The 21,125-nt window shown below is 37.4% G+C and overlaps 1 protein-coding gene across 4 annotated transcripts in view; it reads left to right on the top strand.

Moving 5' to 3' along the window:
• Nucleotides 1-12,718, top strand: part of PDS5B (PDS5 cohesin associated factor B) — a 115,328-nt gene extending 102,610 nt beyond the window's left edge. For 2 of the 4 annotated variants that reach the window (XM_074914393.1, XM_074914402.1), the window contains exons 30-35: nucleotides 660-805; nucleotides 2,746-2,851; nucleotides 7,232-7,674; nucleotides 7,766-7,867; nucleotides 10,870-11,011; nucleotides 11,819-12,718. In XM_074914393.1, coding sequence (XP_074770494.1) covers nucleotides 660-805; nucleotides 2,746-2,851; nucleotides 7,232-7,674; nucleotides 7,766-7,867; nucleotides 10,870-11,011; nucleotides 11,819-11,854 — 975 coding nt within the window. In that variant the 3' untranslated portion in view covers nucleotides 11,855-12,718. The remainder of the gene's footprint in view (nucleotides 1-659; nucleotides 806-2,745; nucleotides 2,852-7,231; nucleotides 7,675-7,765; nucleotides 7,868-10,869; nucleotides 11,012-11,818) is intronic. The other 2 variants (XM_074914411.1, XM_074914420.1) reach the window with 2 other exon arrangements.
• The last annotated feature ends 8,407 nt before the right edge of the window (nucleotides 12,719-21,125 follow it).

The raw sequence follows: 21,125 nt of genomic DNA, 5'->3' as shown, positions 1-21,125 counted from the left end.
ACTTTTTTATGTGGGTATTTGGCATAAAGGTGTATTGTCTTTAGGAGTAACTGAATTCTTTCAGCTTTTAAAAGTTAGTATGAGCTGGAGCTATTTGGCATGTCTGAAAGATAATCCACTTAAATGAATAACCTGAAGCTCACCAGTGTCTGGAAATGTTGGCACCTATTAAAAGCCTAACATTTTTAAATCTGTGCATGAAGTATCAGAATCTTCTCCACAGTATGTGATTTTTGAGACTCAATCATTCCCAGTTAAAACTAGTGTCGTTTGCCATTACAGCTGAGCCAGTTTAATGGGTTCTTTACTGAAAGGGCTGTCCTTCTGCTATTTCTGTTTTGCCAGTACAGATGCTCATCTGATCCAAATGGTGAGCTGCTTCAGTCAGCTAGATCAGCAGAAAGCAAACTGAGAAGAGGACAGAATGTAATGGTACAGGGAAGAATACAGTTTTTGGTGACAGCTAGCTATTTGATTAGAGCTTTGTCAGCTTCCTTCTCATGTCTGTTGTAATTTTCAGATGAAAATGTTTAGTGCTTTGTGTTAAAATGAAGATATTGATTGCAGAAAGTGAAATCTTTGAATATTTTAAGCATAGTACATGTTAACAGTATCTAAACCTGTAGCTTAAAATAAAGGAAATATATTTTTGGTTTCAGCCCAAAGCAGCCAATGTTCTTGGAGCAGTTAATAAGCCTCTTTCGTCAGCAGGCAAGCAGTCTCAATCCAAATCTTCACGAATGGAAACTGTAAGCAATGCCAGCAGCAGTTCAAATCCAAGCTCTCCAGGAAGGATCAAAGGGAGGTTGGTAGACAACAAAGGAGCTTTGATATTTCAAGTATTTGTAATGGAAACTTTGAATATTTCTATAATATTTTCTAAGTGAGAAACAGAATTTTATTATCTTATTTTGAAGAAAAGATATAGTACCGTATTGGTGTAACTGGAACCATGAATTTGGCTTTCTAACCCCAGAAATAAATTTGCCTTTAAAAAAAATAAAACCCAGAATCACATCAAGTTGGCTGTAGGAGGGAAGGAGAGTCTCATGTGTTTACTTTCTGTTAATTTTTAATATATATATAACCCCACACACATTTATATATGTGTGTGTGTGTGTATATATATATATGCAGTTCCTAGAAACCTTGTGCCCTGCTCTTATGTTAACAGCATGTCATAGACAGTAAAGACTGGTCGGCCGTTGTGATCTCACATGACTTCCTCCTCTATAAATTTGTCCTTGACTTTGCTGGACTTCGCAGATAAACATTTTTTGGAATTTAGTTTCCTTCTTTGATGGAGAGGGGCATGTACTCTAATGCTACATTAGTCTTCTAGTTATGTGTCTTTAAAAATTAGAGCTCATTTTGTGTCAATTTTTTAGGTTATTTATCAGTTACTGTATCTTTTTATGTTCATTTTTTTAACTGAAAGTCACATAATTTTTCTCACAGACATTTAGAGATTGCATAGACTGCACAATTCATATTTTCTCACATTACTTCAAGACTGTGAGGAAATGTTATGTTTGGAAATAAGACTTCTTATTTGGTACTTTGTGACTATTTAATATATATTAATAATTGTAGTGCAGTGCTTTACAAGAAATACTTCTCAACTCTATGGAAAGCCCACAGAAGGGCTTATGTCTTACAAGTCATGCAGGTTCACATGCTGAAATACAGTTTTTGGCTAAAGACAGGATGGAATCCAGATTCTTCTCTATATCCAGTGAAATGAGTCTAAGACCACTGCTGTTCTTCTACATCCAGTTCATTTTAAAATATGCTGCACTCGCAGCCTAAGATATTCTGTCATCTTCATGATCTCCCCAGTTCATCTAAGTTAAACTGACTGGTGTTTTGAATGGAAATACCAAAGAAGAAAAGTCCTCTGGAAGTGATGGCAATGATTCAGTATGCATGGTGTTTCCAATTCAGTCTGACTGAATATATACATGCAAGCTTGCATCCATTAAGACATTGTATAAAACCTGAGCTTCTGATTACATCACAGTTATTACAGATTTTATACTTTTAGGAATGAGAACATCTTTCTCAGTTTATGCAGTGCTGAGGCCAGGGAGTTAAGAGTTTGTATATTTGAATACCACTTTTCATTTTGGTGCATAGTGTATTTGTTTTCATTAAAGAACGTGCATTGTTATTTTAAAATGTTGCTTCTACCTACCCCAGGGCAGATGAAACAAAATGACTTGTGAATTGGCTTTTGTATATTACTTTTTACTTGTAGGTCTCAGTGTTTCACATATGCAGATGGTGTTATTGTCCACATTTCCATATGTAGAAAATGAAATAGAAATTAAATTGTTGCCCTAAATAACAACAGAAAGTTGAGGGATGAACTGGTCTTTAGCTCACTGTAGGAAAGTGAGCCTGGTTTGGCTGGTCTGTCTGTGGGGTCTTTGGTATGTGAAAATGTATGCAAATTTATACAAATGCTCACAGATCTTTAGAAACTTAGTAAGGCTCTTCTGTTTCAAAAAGTTGCTTATCTTTCTCAGTGAAAAAAGAAAATTCAGCTTGGCTTACGATTAACATCTTTGTCCTGAGACTTGGATGTGCTGGTCTGTGATATGTAGTGGGTGAAAGGTTCTTTCTGACAGGCTGTTCATGGTTTAGAAATAGATTTCTTCTGAAGATTGTTGGTTTTAATATTTTTTTTTAATGATTGCCCACTGTATTATAATAATGAGGAGAATAAATATTTATTCATTCTAGGCTTGACAGTACTGAAATGGACCACAGTGAAAATGAAGAATTCACACTGACTTCACCTTTACCAGGGAAGAAAACTGACAAAAGGGACGACTCTGATATTGTAAGGGTGAGCTGTTTGGCTGCATTGCAGATGTTTCATTTTAAGTTACCAGGACTTTAAAATAAAAACTAATGTGGTGGTACCTGATATTGAAAAATATATGCTGAAACATGAAACTGAGTTGATGTTGTAAATGACTGCAAAATGTGTTTAGGGTATGAAAATGCAGTTAAAAAAAATGTTGTTTGTCTGTTTTTCATGTGTACATTACATTACCTTTGCATCATACTGACAACTTCCGTAAGCTTTCAATGTTACCAGTTATGATTTGCGGGATATTAGTAATATTAACGGGGTAGATTCTGCTAGAGCTAGGCGGATGAGAACTAGTCCACAATTTGTCTCATTCTCAGAAATTGTTAAAGTGTTGGGGACATTGTTCAAGGTAATAGCTTCCTTGGACTCCTGTTGCCCAATATACAGTAGAGCTTTTTTTGGTATGTGTTCTTAATGTTTGCTTGAAATGTAGCTTTGGAAGAATTAATTTGATTAGTTTGAGAATGATAACTATATTGGAGTTTTGGGGGAGCATGTGAAGTTTCTAATTGCCTTCGGAGGTTGTAAAAGCCTGTATCATACATGGTTTCTTGCTTGTAGCTAGCAAAGTGGTAATACCTCATTATAGTTGATGCATTACAATTCTCACCTTTTTTTGTACTGTCCCATCACTGGTGCCAAGGCATGTTCTTTTCTAGCCAGATGTGTTTTGCTATTGCTTACAGCTGTTGAAAGGAACTGTTTGGTTATCTAGAACACCAAGAGGGCATCATGATTTGACATTGGATTTAGAAGTTCAGGGAAGTCTTATCTGAATAGCTATATGGATTCTGTTTTCTTGTATGCAACTTGTACTGAGAGAAGTCAGGAAAATGCTTGGTTCTGAATGCTAGGTACCATAAGTAGAAGTTGCAGCGTGATTTTAAAGCTAGCTGTGTGTAATACGGTCTTTCAGAGTGAGCTAGCTAGCTGATACTTACAGACAAATACAATCCAATGTGATGTAAAATAGTCTTAATGATTAACAAGCACACTGCCTGTGCTGTTAGATAAACAAACTGTTCTGTGAGAACAGTGAACCCTGAGGGGTAGCAGAATGGTGTCATGGCTGTGCTTTTATGGTTTCAGGATCATTCAGGAGACACTGTGTGTGTCTGTCTCAGAGACAGGTTTTTAGTGAATGACCACTAACCAAGGCCTTTGAGATTGGTAGGCCCTTGAAAGTGATAGTCTTGTCCTTGCTAATTATTACTGATGGATTTATGTAGACCAGTAATGCTAAAGGTTCCTAATGAGGAAAGAAAAAATGATTTGGACCCTCACTCAGATGTAGTGCTTTAATATGTTAATGAGATTATGAACAGGCTAAATATTGTCTCAAGCACCTATATCAGAATGCAGAAAAATAAACCACCAGAGGAAATTCTAATTGCATTGTAATTCTAAGAGTAGTTGAAATAATAAGAATTTAACATTCAGTGGTAAATTTCAGTTCTTTGTGCCTTAGTAACAGTTGGCCTTCTGTAAACTTCATAATATTTGGGATATGCATGAAAAAGTAATAATACAAACAACATCAGGTTTGTTACAACTGTTTTTTATAGAATGTGTTAAGGATGTCTAGTATCTGATGGCACTTGTATTTCACTTTGAATATGTAAGCAAGCTGCTTAAGGTCATTGATTCTGAACTCATTTTTGGGTTTTGGAGCTCAAGAGCAGATTATAGCAAGCATTAGCTGAGAAGCAGAGTTTTAATTGTGGAGCAGAAAGTCCATGTTTTAAAGATTGTCCAGATTACAGCACAGAGTAACGCGTTAGTTCTAAGGTTGTGGGACACTGCTTAACCTGAGGGAGAAACTTTGAAACTTGTCTACAACTGGTCAAAGCAGCTGCAATGACAGATGTCCACAATCACTGCAAAAGGAAATAGAACAGACAATAATGAGCATGTTGCTCATCTAGATCAACAGTTTTGTCACTGAAATCATGAACTGGCAGGAGATGTCATCCCAGCTCAAACATTTTTCTTACTTTTTTCTAGTACAGTTCTTGTACTTCAATTTCTTTTACTTTTTTTCCCTCATATCCTTTCTAGCTTCATGCTTTTCTTGACCAGGGTTTATGGATAAAGTGCAGACATATATTTGTAAGCTGACATCTATGTTATGTCACAAAGGAGATGTGAAGGTGTCCTGGTTTTGACCAGGACGGAGTTAATTTTCATTGGGGTATTTCATACCATGTGATGTCATGCCCAGGTGGGGGTGTGGCTCTCTCGGGCTCTCTCTGGCACCCTCTGCTCATCGGTCAGTGTTGTTGCTGTCGGGGGGTGGTTGCTGCCCTCGTAAGCCACTGCCGCATTTTACCCATTTCTTTTTGAACTCACTATTGTTACTGTTGTTCTCTTGTTATTTTTAGTAAATTCTTTCTTGTTATTCAACCCACAAATTTTCTTCTTTTGTCCCTCCCCTATCTTACCAGAGTGGGGAGGGGGAGGTGAATGGACAGCCATGTGGCATCTGTCTGCTGGCTGAGTTCAAACCTCCACAGAAGGAAAAAAAAAGAAATTCAGTCTGGCTTTTAAGTGGTGTAACTGTCGTTTTGTAGATTAAATTGCAGTGTGACAAATACTAATAAATGAGTGCTTGTATGTGTTGAAATGTAGTAGATAGTTTGAAATAAACATCAGTGTGAAACTGAAATACTGTAAATATTTGGACTTATAGACCATTTCATGGTCCAAAAAGAAATAGTCATGGTCCCCATGAAATGGTAGGTAGGTACATTTTTTAATTTTCCCCCTGGTAGGTGTTGGTTGGAGCAATCCTTCTGGCCCTAATACCTGCTTATTGAAATCTTTTAACTGTTTATGGTCTTTACTGTGGAATTTAGAGAACTAGAGCATAGAAAGGTGAAGGAATAGTTTCTGTTTTGAAAGCTTATGGTTCAGAAATAGTTCTACCTTTCTTGTTATGCTAGAGGGAGGAGATGCTATCAACAGGGATCTTGACAGGATTGAGGTGTAGGCCCATGTGAATCTCATGAGGTTCAACAAAGCCAAGTGCGAGGTCCCGCACCTGGCTCAGGGCAATCCCAGTATCAGTATAGACTGGGGGATGAATGGATTAAAAGCAGCTCTGCAGAGGAGGATTTAGGGATGCTGATGGATGAAAAATAGGATGTGAGCCAGCAATGTGTGCTTGCAGTCCAGAAAGCCAACTGTATTCTGGGCTGCATCAAAAGAAGCATGGCCAGCAGGTCAGGGGAGGTGATTCTCCCCCTTTACCACTGCTCTGGTTAGACCCCACCTGGAGTACTGGGTCCAGATCTGGGGCCCCCAGTGCAAGAAATACAAGGACCTGTTGGAGCAGGTCCAGCAGAGGGTCACAGTAAGCGGTCAGAGGGTTGGAACACTTCTGTTACGAGGACAGGCTGAGAGAGTCAGGGTTATTCAGCCTGGAGAAGAGAAGGCTCCAGGAAGACCTTATTGCAGCCCTTCAGTACATAAAGGGGGCTTCTAAGAAGGATGGAGACAGACTTTATATCAGCACCTGCAGTGACAGGACAAGGGGCAGTGGTTTTAAACTGAACAAGGTTAGGTTTAGATTGGACATAAGGAAGAAATTTTTTACAATGAGAGATAGAGGAACAGGTTGCCTAGAGAAGTTGTGGATACCCCATCGTTGCGGCTGTCAAGGCCTTTGGGGCTTTAAGCAATCTGATCAAAGTGGAAGATGTCCCTGCCCATGGCAGGGGAGTTGGAATGAGATGATCTTTAGAGGTCCCTTCTGACCCAAACTATTCTGTGATTCAACGATCAGGTTTTTTGCTGTGCAGAGCAAATATTGAGTCTTAGTACAGATCTGACATCAATGCTTTGGCAGCTACCACTAATTCCTGTAGTTCCTTCAGCAATTATAAATTCAGGTTGCCCACTGTCGTCTTTGTTACTGCCTTGCTGCTGCCAGCATGGGAGCCAGGCATAAGCACCCTGCAGCTCACAACAGGGCTGAAGCCACAGGTCAACAGTTCCCATCCTCTATATCTTTATATTTTCGTATTAATAAAAACACAGTTATGGGTGTTCTAGGCAATTGTGTTTGACATAGCTGAGGATACAAATGAGGAAGAGCTTACACACCTCAATGTTTTAACTGCTCACCTTTGAAATAATCTTTATCTCTTGTCTGACATTTTATATGTATGCATGTGTTCATACTTCTGCAAAGGTTTTTGAAATGGATGTGGTAGACAATCTTAGTAGAAAACTTGTGTAACTTGAGGACTCTTTGTCTTGTTGGGTGAAGTTTCTGTAGCTTTTGTGTACGTGACAGTTTAATATAGCAGCTTAACTTTTTAATTTAAAGATGTAATGTTACCTTTTCAGTCAGAGGTGGAGAAGCCTAGAGGAAGGAAGAAAACAGCTATCACAGATTCAGAAGAGAAACTAAGCATAGATGACCTAAATAAACTGGGTCAAGAGCAGAAACTTCGAAGTGGTCAACGGGGAAGGAAGAGACCTGCAGTTGTTTCAGAATCTGATGAAACACAATGGCAAGAGGAAAAAAGGCTAAAAGAAGACGTAATAGAAAGTGAGGATGAACAGAACAGTCCACCAAAGAAAGGGAGAAGAGGACGCCCTCCCAAAGCAAATAATGGGGGAACACCAAAGGAAGAGCCAGTAGCAAAGTCATCAAAAAGGAGCAAAAAAAAACAGCCACCAGCTGCTGCAACAGAAGAGGAGGAGGAGGAAGAAGAAAGGCAAACTGAAAACATTGAACAAAAACCAAAAGGCAGGCAAAATCGGACACCGAAAAGAACACAGCAGAGGTAAGTTCATCTTCTTGTAAGCTGCATCTTTTTTATCCTTGGACATTAGTTATAATTTGATACTTTGCAATTTGGGTCTTCCTCAAAACAGAGCAGAACCATCTGAAACTAGTACAGTTGAATCAGCACAGTCTACGCCACAGAAAAGACGAGGAAGGCCATCAAAAACACCACCATCACAGCAAAAAAAAGTGTAAGTGGTGAATATTTTATAAATTTGTGTTTAGTGAAAATTAAAAATATGCCTCTGTGCCCCCAAACAATCACTTACTGAAAATATTTCAGAATACTTTAATTGACAGTTAAGAAAACAAATTGCCATTGTTATTTCTAAAATGTTTTCCCTAGCTGCTTCTCCTAGAACATCTCAAATGGGAGCAAGAGGCTACGAGTAAGTTTAACATGCTCAAATAGCATATATGTAGCTTTGCTCTTCTAGGAGAGAAGTCAATAAAGCACATGAGGGCCTTGAAGATAGGGCCTTATTAGGACTTCAAGGAGCAAAAAGTGCTCCCATTTGTTCTGGGTAGGGAGGAAGAATCAAATGGTTACTGTGGTGAACCAGTACTGTGGAGAATTAAGTTTATTCTGATTCTCCCTAAGTTAATGTTCGTTTACTTTCTAATTTGTGGCCTTCTTATTATCCACTTGAATCACTTCCAAATTAATAAAATGGGCTGCAGTCTATGAAGGGTAGTAGCTCTTGAAAATTCTGAGGCGTATTAAGCTCCAAAGTAAAGGTAAACTCTGTGGCTAGCTTCATTTTTTTTGTGCCTACTGTAGGAAGCTACAGGTATCTCTACCTTTTCTGTACATGTATATGCAATATATGTAAAGCAGAGGTGTACAAGTGGGCAGGACTTAGTTGTCCACTGGTATCAAACTGCAGCTCATGGAACAGATTTGCAAGATACTTTTCCAGAACCTGGTGATAAATTCCTTAGGGCGCTATTTATGCCTATCTTCAGTCTGGCATTTTGTATTGCTCTGTTACTTTTCTAGCTTCTGGACTTAGTTAGCATTGTGTTGATCTTACTCTGGCAGTTTAATGTACCAATTTGCCTGTCCCCGGAGATCTTCTGTACTGGATATCTTTGCCTAAACAAGCTTGTACCCTCAATTCAGATTCTAGTTTCACATTAGATTGCACATTCTGGCATTTTGCGTACACAATATCCCAACCTTTCCAGTGTTCTGGTTTCCCACCTCAGGACAGACCTCTCCCATTCCTTTACTCTGTAACCAGACACACAGATCCCAATACTGTCTTGGTTACTACAGAAGTCACTGCTACGTGTGCAGTGGAACAAGAGTTGGGAATTGCTACTGTCACGCAAAGAAGACGTGCCAACAAGTTATTGTTGGGTGATGTGCTATGTGGCCTTTGTCAGAGATGTCCTTCAGTAAATAATGAGGTAGTTTCTGATTCACTTCTCAGTGAGATCAGTGAACTCAGTGTGTTTCTTTACACATTTTAAACAGAAAGTAAACTGTATCAGTACACATGATCAATAACAGGCATGGCTCTTGTTCATGTGTATATACATTATTCCTGGCCTGAGGAGCCCAAGTAAGTTGTCTCAGGGTCCAGAGTTGTTGGGTCTATTCTAGATCTCATTCAAAAAAAATGTGTATGTGTGTATTTTTTATTTTTTGTGATCAGACCACCCAATTTTTACAGTTTTTTTTTTTTCCAAATCTGCAAGAAAAAGGTGAAACCTCAGTAATTCCTCAGCCTTCACAGTGCCTTGTAAGTCTGACCTTTCTCCCTTTTCTTCACACATACATCAGTTTCAACTAAGGGGAGCTGGTAGACTGAGCAGCACTGTGTTTGCCACAAGATAGAATGTATTTAATCCAAATGCTTAAAGCTTCCTGGGCTCCTTGGTGATGGACTTGGCATAAGAATTTGGGATTTTACCTATGAGGTGATACTGTATAACCTATTTCTGATAGCTCATTGGGTTCCAAATTAGCGCTTGTAAACTGTCTTATTTTTGTAATATGTGAAAAGATGAACCTAACTTCTGAATAATTCTTCTGTTTTCAATTCTGTTGCTTCTATCAGTCTTAGAAGGCTTGAGTTGGGCTAATTTGTATTGTTTCTCAAAGGGTGTCATGTTGGTTGGTTGATTGGTGCTGAAACGCCCACTATACTATATGCAATTCAGAGATTTTATTTTGTATGGATCTTGGTGGGGTTCTTGGGACTGAAAATTCCAACCACATGTGTGGTTTGATGCTGTCAGAGGACAGTTGTTTTGGATGTGTATGCCCCACTGGGGATTGAATTCTGTTTGTTGTCTGTCTGGAAAAAGAGTTTCTGGTTTAATTTTATCCAAAAAAGTCACTTAGATTGGGTGCACCAAGACTGTGTCTGCAGTAAGCAGGATGATTCAGTGATTTGATTCTAAACTGTGCTAATGACCCAAACCAAAATGGTAATGTAGGTGTAGTTGTGTAGTTTTAGAAGTGTATCTGGTTGGCTGCTTTTTTTTTTAAGGTGTTGGAGGGACTAGTTCTCATTTTAAGCAAATGGGTGCTTCTTGCATGTGGTTCAGTTCCCATGGCTAACACAGACAATTTAAGATATTGTTGACTGATTGTTCTTGATTATCCTGATTAAGGTATTGTTATCCTGATTATCCCTAGCTCTTAGCATGACCTAGCTTGGAAGATTTACATTTAGGTTCATTATAGTGTTAATTTTATAAATAGCAATATGGGTTCTTTAAGCTCTGTAAAAACATAGATGCAGTTACTCAAATTTTATTGTGTATAAACTCCTATAGGAGTACAGATATTCATGGAATTGAATAGGAGTTTAAAAAAGACAGGTATTTAGTCTTTGGCTGTTTGGCTTTTCCAGTTCACTGGTTACTGTTGTGTCAACCTTCTGTGGCTGTATTCTGGCACTGAAGAGAAAAACCTGTCTTGTCTACAGAAGCAAAAATTGTTCAACTTTGTACTCTAGCCCTCTATTCTAGGAGAATTTGGTTTTCAAATGCTCTTGTCCAGCCTCCTAGTTCCACTTCTTCTGTGTATGAATGAGCTAGATAGGTATATAAGATACAGATATAACATGAAACTTTAAGGCTGCTGTTCTTGTAAAATGGAATGTTTGCTCTCACACAGTTTATACATGTGCAGGCCTATACACTGTGAAACTGATCTTTATTTTTGTTCTGATTGCAGCCGTGCCGGACGTTCCAAACAAGCAGCTAGTAAAGAGAATGAATCTAGTGAAGAGATGGATGTATTTCAGAGCAGTTCACCTGTCAGTGATGACATTCCCCAGGAAGAAGTAATGGAAGAAGAGGAAGTTTCCACAATCAATGTAAGAGAAGTACCTGTGAGTCTTTGTGGTATCCTCTGTGTACTAGTGTTCAGAGAATGACTTCTCCTGTTCTTAAAACTTAACCTTCCTCCTTTAAAATGAATGAGGTGGTTGTCAACTGCCACTCTTCTGTAGTGGTGCTGCACTGTAGTTTCCCAGAGAAGCTGTATTTCTTAGAAAATGTCACTTTTTGTCAAGCATCTTAAATTTTCTGTTCTGTACAGCTTTTGTTATTTGTCTGCCTGAGTTGTGTAGTACCTCATGGGAATTGTTTTCTAGGTAACTCATGTCCATTCTTCTCAGCTAGACTATAATAGTGAATAATGTTTCTTTATACAAAACAGGAACACAGAATGAATCATACTGGAAAGTAAGCATCCAATCTTGGAGCAAAATCCTAAACCAATTTCTTCTTCTTACCAGTATATGCAAATACATCAGAATAAGTTTTTTATATTTATTTCATACAAATACATTAGTAATGTTAGTAGTAATACGAAAAATCTAACTGTGAATGTCTTCATGCTTTTGGACACATCTGATCACAGCATCTGAATATATGAACACTCTGAAAAAGGAAACAAGATTATTTTTGAATACTTGAAGGATGCAGGCTCCATAACATCAAACAAAGTTATGTCCTGGTCATTGACTAAGACTTGTACCTGCGATAAAATGAGTGATGAATGACACTGTATACAGTTATTCAAACATTGTTGTGAGACTAAGCATTTTTTCCCATTATGAAATACATTTATTCTTGAGTTTTTCTGTAAAACACATTTAAAATACTTTTTTTTCAAACAGGTCCGTCGCAGAACTTCCAAAAGGGAAAGGCGATGAGTGAGCATGTAGTTATCAGCCTTCCAGGTGAAAGCTTTGAAGAATGCTTTTAATATAAAGCTTGAGACTGAATGAAGCTGTTAGTGCACAAATGGGGTTGCTGAAAAAAAGACAAAACCTATTTTACTTTTACTGCCCCTGCATTTGCAGTCCCTAGGTCACAAGCTTTAGCCACACACATGTTGATATCATTAACTGTGGATTTTTGTGAAGTGTAATGTGCGCTGGCTTTGTAGACATATGAACTAAAGAAGAAAACTGTAAATAGTTCTTTTTTTAATGTTTCTGACTTCTAAAGTGCTTGTATAGCTTTTATCTGCGGCTTTAAACTGACAGTACCCCACTGTTTATTGGATCTATTGATTTTAAAAAAGAACAGAGGTTGTGGAAAATTGATCTCAAGCAATATCTGTCAGTGTTCGTATTTGTACTCTTGTTGACATTTAACTGTGAAAAAAAAAATAATCAGTTGAACAAATAGTGCCACTTTCTTTTGCCACTATTTGTTGAAAAGAAGAAATAAAAAAAATGGTCTCTGTTTCCTTCATGAATCTAACCTAGTGTTTACCTTTAGGCACCTACCTGTCATCAGAGGTGCTAAATTACATTCTCTTACATCTGAACAATGTTGGATAGAGTAATACAGAGATGCAAATTGTGAAAGAAGTTGTTTGACTTGTTTTACACCTCAGTATTGATGCCAGACTTTTCTGGACTTCTAGTGGCATTGAAAATTCAAAAAGGATTTAAAATATTTTAAGTTTAAAAGTGTGTTATTAAATAATGTACCGAATACCCTACCCATTTTATCTTCCCCTATCAGTTTTTATTAATCTACTGTATCAATAAAATTCTGTAACTGAGTTTTTAATAGTCTAGTATGTTAATGTGTATAGATATTTCCTTCTGAACATGATGTTCACAAAGAGCAAATTATTACTACATTATAATATGAAATCTGATATATAAACATTAGTGAAAATACAGTTCTTATTACAATGTAAAGTTAATCACAAAGAAAAATTTTATTGATGCAGTGTGTCTTTATAAAGCTGTTCTTGAGAGCCAAGTGTTTTGTATTTTATAGTGAAGTTGCATGTTTATGAAAAATGTGCTGAAAATGGGATGTAATGTTTTTTTGGAAACTCGTATCTAGCAGTAGTATATGGTAGGTTGCCTCATGAGAGAACCTTTTATTGAGAGTTTATTGTTCCTTTTTGGTTTTGTTTTTTGAGCCAAATTTTTTTGGTATGACAAGCTAAGTTTTTGTTGAATAACCAGCTGTTGATTATTGCAGTCAAGGTATTCAAGATTTGAATGAAGCTCCATTTTTATTTTGTGCTACCACAGAGAGGTTTTTTGGTTTGTGGGTTTTTTTAGGTATAATCTGCAAAAAAATAGAAACAAAATACTTAAGCAGTATCCTGTATGCAGTTTTACAGTTTACAAACTGTCTTTGAACCAAAATGTATAGGTTACTACACTATGCTTAGCCAAGCACATAGTATAATTTCAGGTGCTGTTCTCCCTCTGGTTCCCCACAGTTGACAACATGTGAAAAAATCAATTTCTAACTTAAGAAAAATTTATCTCATTGAATAATGGAGCATTTTCATATAATCCATCCATAAGTAAGTTATAGCTGCAAGGTGGCCTATAAAGATTAGAGGAAAGGCTAATACTAAACCACAGATTTACCGGCTTCCAAACTAGTAAAGAAACATTTAAAATTTTTCCATTATGCTTTTTTTTTTAACCAGTGAAAAAAGGTATTACAAACAATTAGATTATTCTGCCTCATCTTAACTACAGATGCACCCCACCCCCAGTATTCAGCTTCAACATTTATACCTGTAGATATGGGGGAAAAGCTGCCTAAAAAGGCAATTATGGTTGATTTGAATTGACTTTGAAATAGTTGGCACCACAGAACTGGCCTACTTATGCTTCAACAGTGCAAGTGCAAGTTGTTGGAATTTTTTAATGGTATAAAATGACCGAAAGCTAGCTTTATATTTTCCTCTGACAGAATTGCACTGAAAACATTTATGACAGATGTACCATGAAGTTCGTTTTATACAAAAATATGAAAAATTGATGCCGAAACTGCTGCAGACTCTTGAGGCTTTATGTGCATAAACATGGTTAGGTTAAACTTCATCGAATATTGATGCACATTACTGATCATAATGTTTAATGTCAATTTAAAATATAGTTTTGCAATTTAAATGTTGATTTCTTGGGTTATAATGTGTAATTCATTATTTCTTGAGAAATAGGCACAGCAAATATTTCATTCTTATATTCAAACCTCTTCTAAGTTCATTCTCATCTCATATAAAGAAAATGAATATTTTATGTACTAACATTTTGAGATCTGCATACAGTAGCTACAGTAGAGTATAATTATGTATAAAAGATGAATTGCTAACATTCAGTTAGCATGCTCTTCTGCAATGATGTTAAGTTTATAAAAATGTACTGTATTACATTAAAAGATCAAATTGAACTCACTGTAACAAGTTCCAGTATGAAATTTTTGTGAGATTGCCGAAGTATCTTGCTGTACTTTGCAGCAAGTTAAGCTAATTTGTGTTACATTTCCTTTTCTTGCTGCAGTGCAACAGGAAACTTTCAGTGATCTGTAGATCATATGCAAAATGCAAGGAGTGACTATGATCTTGATACTAATGTTTAAGAATAATTCACTCTGATTCCAGAAAAATGGGATTTTTCACTTGTCACCGAGATAATTAATATTTAGGGCTAGCTAATCCACTAATAGGAAGAAAACATGAAATTGCTTGAAAGTTCTAGTGTGAGTACACCTATTCCACCTAGGATGATTTAGAATCCTGTATTAACTATACTTGACTCTGCCAATTGACTTTCTTTTCTAGCAAAATTGAACCTTTTCAAGTATTTTGACATTTGCTGTTTTGACATTTTGATCTATGTGAACAAAACCATTAGAATTTACAAAAAAGCATTCATATTAAAGACATTTCCACTGAAAATAAATATGCTCAATTTGTGAGTAACTTACAGAAAACTTAGACTTGAAGATTAAATACTGCATTCTGACAAGAATTTATCTGATATTCTAAAAAAAACCCCACCACCAAACTTCACATAGAGGTGTGTGTTCCGTTTTCTTGCTATTTTTTTGCACGTGTGGGCTTTGACAGATTATCAAAGTCTGTTTTTGTGAACGCACACAATATATTTTGGATCCTGCAAGTTTACATCCCTGTGGTTCTGTGGGGTTAGTTATTACATGCATTCATCCTATGCAAATACAAGCACAAAATCAAGTACATTGATCTGTTTGAATATTCTAACGCTTGTGCATACAGGGCATATAATGAAAAGAGCATATATGTATCTTAAAACTGTGTACCCCAGACATACAAAATTCTGAGTTTGTGGATGGAAGTATTTTAAAAGCTTGTCAGTGTTTAAATATATATGTACATTTATATATATATATATATGTATTGTAGAGATTGATATATCTCTATCTCATCAAGGTATGTGCAGTACATACTTTTAAGAAGAACGTTTTAAAGGAACACCTTCAGGTATACCACCATGTTTGCCCAAGGCAGTGTGTCTACAAACACATGATTAAGACGAGTTCTAGATGGCCATCCCGCTAGTCCGATGGCTCTGTGATGACGAAAATGATAAAAAATCACCTGACCAAGGCCCTATGTCCAGTCATCCATCAGGAGTACAAGAACCGGAATGGATTCTTTTTTCTTGTTATGCTCACAGATTGCCATTCCACTCTTGGCATCTTTGGATGTTGCCTTTACAAAAGGTGTTTACTAATTTAGGTGCAGTTTCCTAACCCTGACAGAAGTGACTTACATTCCCAAACATAAGCAGACTTCCTGCTGTGTCAGTATGTTTATCCAACATTCTTAGGGCACCTGCTTCGTTCCGTACAGTACAGCCTCTGGTGTTTTGTTGCTAGTGGAAAAGAAAGAAGCTATATGTTGGCAACTGGGATAGAAATACAGAAAAAACCCCCCCACCTAATTTGCTTTAAAGTTCTTCACATTCTGCTGTCTAAAAGATCTGACCTCTTCACAGAATTCACCAAGTGCCATTTTTATTTGTATAGGCAGGACAAACACAGTATCATACAGTGTGTATATGCAGTAACGCAAAGGTTTCACACTTGCATTTTCTTTCAGTGCCTCACTACAGTCACCATGTGGTTTTTAGTAGCACTTTCATTTCTGTGATAATGCATATTCTTTTGAGATAGCAGCATCATATCATATCCATGTAAAAAGGAAGAAAGTCTCTCAAATACAAATTTTTATCCCTGCAAATCAATATTTCAGTAATCACGTGATAGGTTGGAATTAGTTTTAACATATAGTTTCTTTGGAGGATGGATAAGATCTTATAAGGTGTTTTATTTGGCTAGCAGTGTTTCTGATGCTTGTATCCTACCTCGTGTATGTAGATACAAAGGAATGCAGTATTTTAAAAAGTAAATACACTGCCTGCTTACTTGGAAGTAATTTTAGTATTGAAAAATAATTTGCAGTTCACAAATTTGTTACATGGTTCTGAACAGATCCAGAGAGCTGAAGGTTTTAGATATTATGCCATAACACTATGTCAGTATTGTTGCATTTTACTAATTTTCTATAGATAAAGACAATTGCTCAAATTATGACATGCAATATAAGAGAACACGTGAACTTAGTAACAGTCTAAGTAGTAGTAACTTCTGTTGGTATTGTAATATAAAAGAATGTGTCAGAATGAAGCATTCTTGCCTTTAAAAGCTTTTTCTTTAATATGTTTAGAAGACATGCTGATAATGGAAAACAGCTTTCTTCTAAAGTCATGGCACCATGACATAGTCTGGTTTGGAACAGCTGGTTTTTGGCAGATAAATTTTAAGCTTGCAGGTTTCTGTGTTCCTTGTAGTATGTTTCTATTCAGCAAAATTAAATTCATGTAAACCAAAGGTATTTTGAAGAACTGAAGAGTTTTCAATCCATTTTTAATAAAACAATAAGGTGTTCATTTTAAGCAGCGAGGGGTTTTTATAGCCATATCTATGGATGCAGTAATATGTTACATGAACCCAATGTTCAGCACCATTTCAAAGGTTCACCACCTTTGACCTGCAATGTATCAAAAGGCAGTAGAAACTGCCTTTGTGTTTTTCCCAGAAGGCGTTTGCTGTTGCCCTTCCATGATCATTTCAAAAGATAAGAGCTGAAGGAGGAAGGGAGAGAAAAATGATGGCTTTATTTGCCTTCTATTTATCTTTGCTATATTCTATATGGTTTAGGTGACAGAAAAACAATGGTGTGTGGAGGTGTGTTGGGTGAAAAGTGGGATATTAGAAATGAGTTATTAATTTGAAAGGTGCTAGAGAGATGAGTAAAGGGTGGGAATCAATAGATAAGAGCTGGGAAAGCAGTTACTTGATACCAGATGATCAGTAATAGGACTCTTCTATTCAAGATGAAGGCCTGAGGGAAGCTAGTTAGCAATGATGATGTTATCATTAATGTCTATTTGAGAGGAGAATTGAGGGTATGCTGCTTTCTTTAATTTGGAGGAAGAGGTTGGAGTGTTGAAATATATGCAAGAACATGCGTAGAATTGAGACTAGTGCCCAGATTGTGTTTGTGGAAAGAGGGTGATAGCTGCTACTGAGGGCAAATGTCATTAGTAAGGAATTTGGAATAGTGAGGCAAAAGGATTCTAGCCTTCATAGGTAGGAAGATGAGGTTAAGGCAGCATCCATTTAAATGCAACACTAAAAATAGGGTAAAAGAGGCCAAGATACAAGCCATCTGGAAACAAGACCTCTCAAAGGAGCCTAATAGCAATAGTCTTCACAGGTGCACACTGCAGATAGCAGTATATAACCATCAATAGTGAGGTCTCCTACAGTGCCTCTCATTAAATCTTTCAACACAACCTCTCTTCTCAGTAGCTTTTTGTGAAACTTGGACAACGCAGTCTTTCCTACTAATTTTAATGTACCTTCTTAGCCTGGGATGCTTCTCCCCTTCCCTCATGCATATATGTCCTCTCCTACGGGACAGTGTGTATCTTATGCCCAGTCATTGCTGCTTTTCATTCCTTTCAGTGGGCTCCAACCAGTCATGTTTCCAAATCTTTCTCATTTGTGACATTGGCTCTTTACCGAGAGCGTGGTCGGTCACTGGAACAGGGTCCCCAGGGAAGTGGTCACAGCACCAAGTCTTGTCAGAGTTCAGCGAGCATCTGGACAATGATTTTAGTCACATGGTTTAGTCTGAGGTAGCGAGGAGCAGGGAGTTGGACTTGGTGATCCTTATGGGTCCCTTCCAACTCAGGAGATTCTGTGATACTAAATGCAGCCATAGTGCTGCTTGTTTCGCAGCCATCAAGTTGTGGAACTAAGCCAGTCATCAGGCTACTACCCAACTGCAGTGTGTAATGGGAAAGGGGTGTACAAGTTCTGTGGTTGAACTACAGAACTAGTAGTTGAACTGCTGTTAACATTTTGGTATCACAGTTTCCCAGTATCTAGGGAACGAAGCTCCTTCCAAGGTTATTGTACTTCTGCAAAACTGTGAGGCTCTCTTCCAATATCTGCCCTGCATTAGCTAATGAAATGGCAAGTAAGGCCTTCCCTGAAGCATAAGTAGACAACTCTGTGCTCCCAAATGCAAAACAGAGTGTAAATCTAAAGGAGGAATAATTTGGAGGGGTTTGGGCAGAAGTTCAGTTCACTCCTCACTGTTTGTATTAGGGAAGAAGCAAGTCTTTGGTAGGAACCCGAAAGAAAATGAAGATTAATGCAGTAGGGAAGATGAGGTTTTGCCAAACGATTTTCTTGTATTTGTGGAAGGAAGAGGAAAAGTTTCTCATAAAATATGTATCACTTCAGCAACTTCTAATGATTTTGTACTTGGGTACTATCCCCACAAATGTGTGACAGCAGGTTATGGGATGTTACACTAATTTTGCATGGGATAGTATTTTAATCTCTTAAAAGATCTAAAAATGAGTTTTGTTTTCTTATTCCTAAACTGCTCTGCTACTTGTATTGTTTTGTTGGGGTTTTTTTATAACTCTGATATTTAATATTGGATCAGCATCCATTGCTTGCTTTCCATTTTTTTATTTATCCAAATATAAGGAAGTGAGAGATGGCCATACGCAGAACTAGAGTCACTTAGTGCTATCACATTTAGTTCAGATAAAATACTTGATGTATCAGGAGAACACTTCAAAACCATACTTAACTCATTAATTTGTTCAAAACATGATTCTACCTTCTTAGTTTCTATGCTACTATTTGATTTTGAATTTGGAACAGTTTTCTTTTGTATTTTTTCTGTTTATGCAAATTGGATTAAGAGAGCCAATTATGATCTGCCTAAAAAAAAAGAATAGTATGGAATATGCAGTGTGTTGCTGCTACATACCAGAGCCTTCAACACAGTAAGATCTTAAATGTTGTTTAGCCTCAGATACTTGTTTTCACTGTAAACCAGTTTCTCAGAGCCTGTCTAAAATGGTTTTCAGCAGTCAGGGCCTTCCTTCTGTTTGATACACATACACTTATAACATCCATATGTTGTTTATATACACAAATATTTTGCATAAAACAGCAAAAGGAAGGTGGAGCTTTGAAATATTGTCTATATACTATACGTAGAATTGCAAACTTTTTGTCTCTGACTACATATATGCACATTTACTGAAAGAACTTACTGCTTAAAGTTGGAGAGTATTTTTTCAGTCTTCAGCGAGCTGTATTACTTTGTTCTCCCTCACATGCCATGTAAGTTTGTGTGGACAGTGTTTCTAATGCCATTTTTTTTTCTTTAAATTTCCTGATGAAGTAACTTTTTGTGTGCCATTTTTTCTACTGTGTGGTCTGTTGTCTTGTTAGCAACTAATTCACTTTTAAAACTGACTTGGTGGGTTTTACTGAGGAAGGTCTTCTGGCTGTTCTCCTGACCCTACAGGGGCTCTTGTTTGAATGCAGCATAGTTTTTGTGTGAAGTTCAGTCTTTTTACCTCCATACTAAGAGAGAAAGGGACATGTTTCAAAAAATACTCTAAAGAAGAGCCACTTTTCCAGGTCCCTTTGCATATCTAGGTGGGCCTGGCACATTCCAGTTCTCAGAAGAAACAACTTTCTCCACTGTTAGTACTAAAGACGGGGAATGTTCTTCTGAAGATATCTCACCATAAACACATTTCGTTTCTGTGCCAGTATGCCCTGAGATGTCTCAGTTCACGCAGGGGCTATAGAGGCACAGTAGATTACAAAAGAACTTATCTTTTGGAGCTGATACAGCTTTGGCCTTCCCAGAAAGGACCACATGGGTAGTGTGGAGGTCACTGGTGACTTTGTGTCTGTACCTGAGGAAACAGTACCTTTACTACAGTTCCTATTCTCAGTAAGAAAAAGTAGTACTTAGTACTGAAGCCATCCCTGCTTAGGACATACCACCCTATTAAAATTCAAGACTGATTAGGACTTCTAAGTAGTTGTTAAGTGGCTGGGTCATCCCATTTTGTTATAAAGGGACTAAAAAAACACCAAAGTGTTCCTCTGTTTAAATTCCTGGGATGAATGACTAAGACAACTGTGGGGCTTCGCAAGGTGGATCCCCTATTTGAACCTCTGGATTCCATATTCTTGGTAATGAAATGTGATGTTCCTGATAGCCACTACCTCTACTAGACACAGGGAGATACAGGGTGATACTCATCCTCACATCCCTTTCTGTTGTCTTTCAGCCACATGTCTCTCTTCCTCTATCGCTTCAAAAGCAGTGGGAATTTCATCTTGGCCAGGAAACTGCTTCAAGTCATATTCTTTTAGGTCTAATTTATCTGTTGCAGTCTTGATATCAGAAGGCATTTTTATTTTTTTATTTTTTTATTTTTTTTTAACTGCATAGAGTCAGACCTTCAGACATCTCTTAAGCTGTTCATTTTCCCTGCAGGCATTCTGTCTAGGTGTTCTGCTATTTCTAGCCAGTGACTGTACAACAGGATAGTAGTCTGTATCTAGGCCTTCTATGAAATGCTTCTAGGAGGTCAGGGGTCAGAGTGGGTTCTACCAGGACTTAGATGACTCCCGAAGCAGTGCTTGAAGACCTGCTGTATCCTGGTTACCCCCTGTGCATCTGCATGCAGCCTCATCCATGCTTTCACAAATCTAAAAATCAGATTTCACTACACAAATTTCACCACTAAAGCTGAGGGTATTATTTGGCAC

This window comes from Athene noctua, chromosome 1 (genome assembly GCF_965140245.1).
Source record: "Athene noctua chromosome 1, bAthNoc1.hap1.1, whole genome shotgun sequence".
Taxonomy (NCBI): Eukaryota; Metazoa; Chordata; class Aves; order Strigiformes; family Strigidae; genus Athene; species Athene noctua.
Note: the sequence above shows the minus strand (reverse complement) of the source record. Positions and strands in the feature narration are given on the sequence as shown.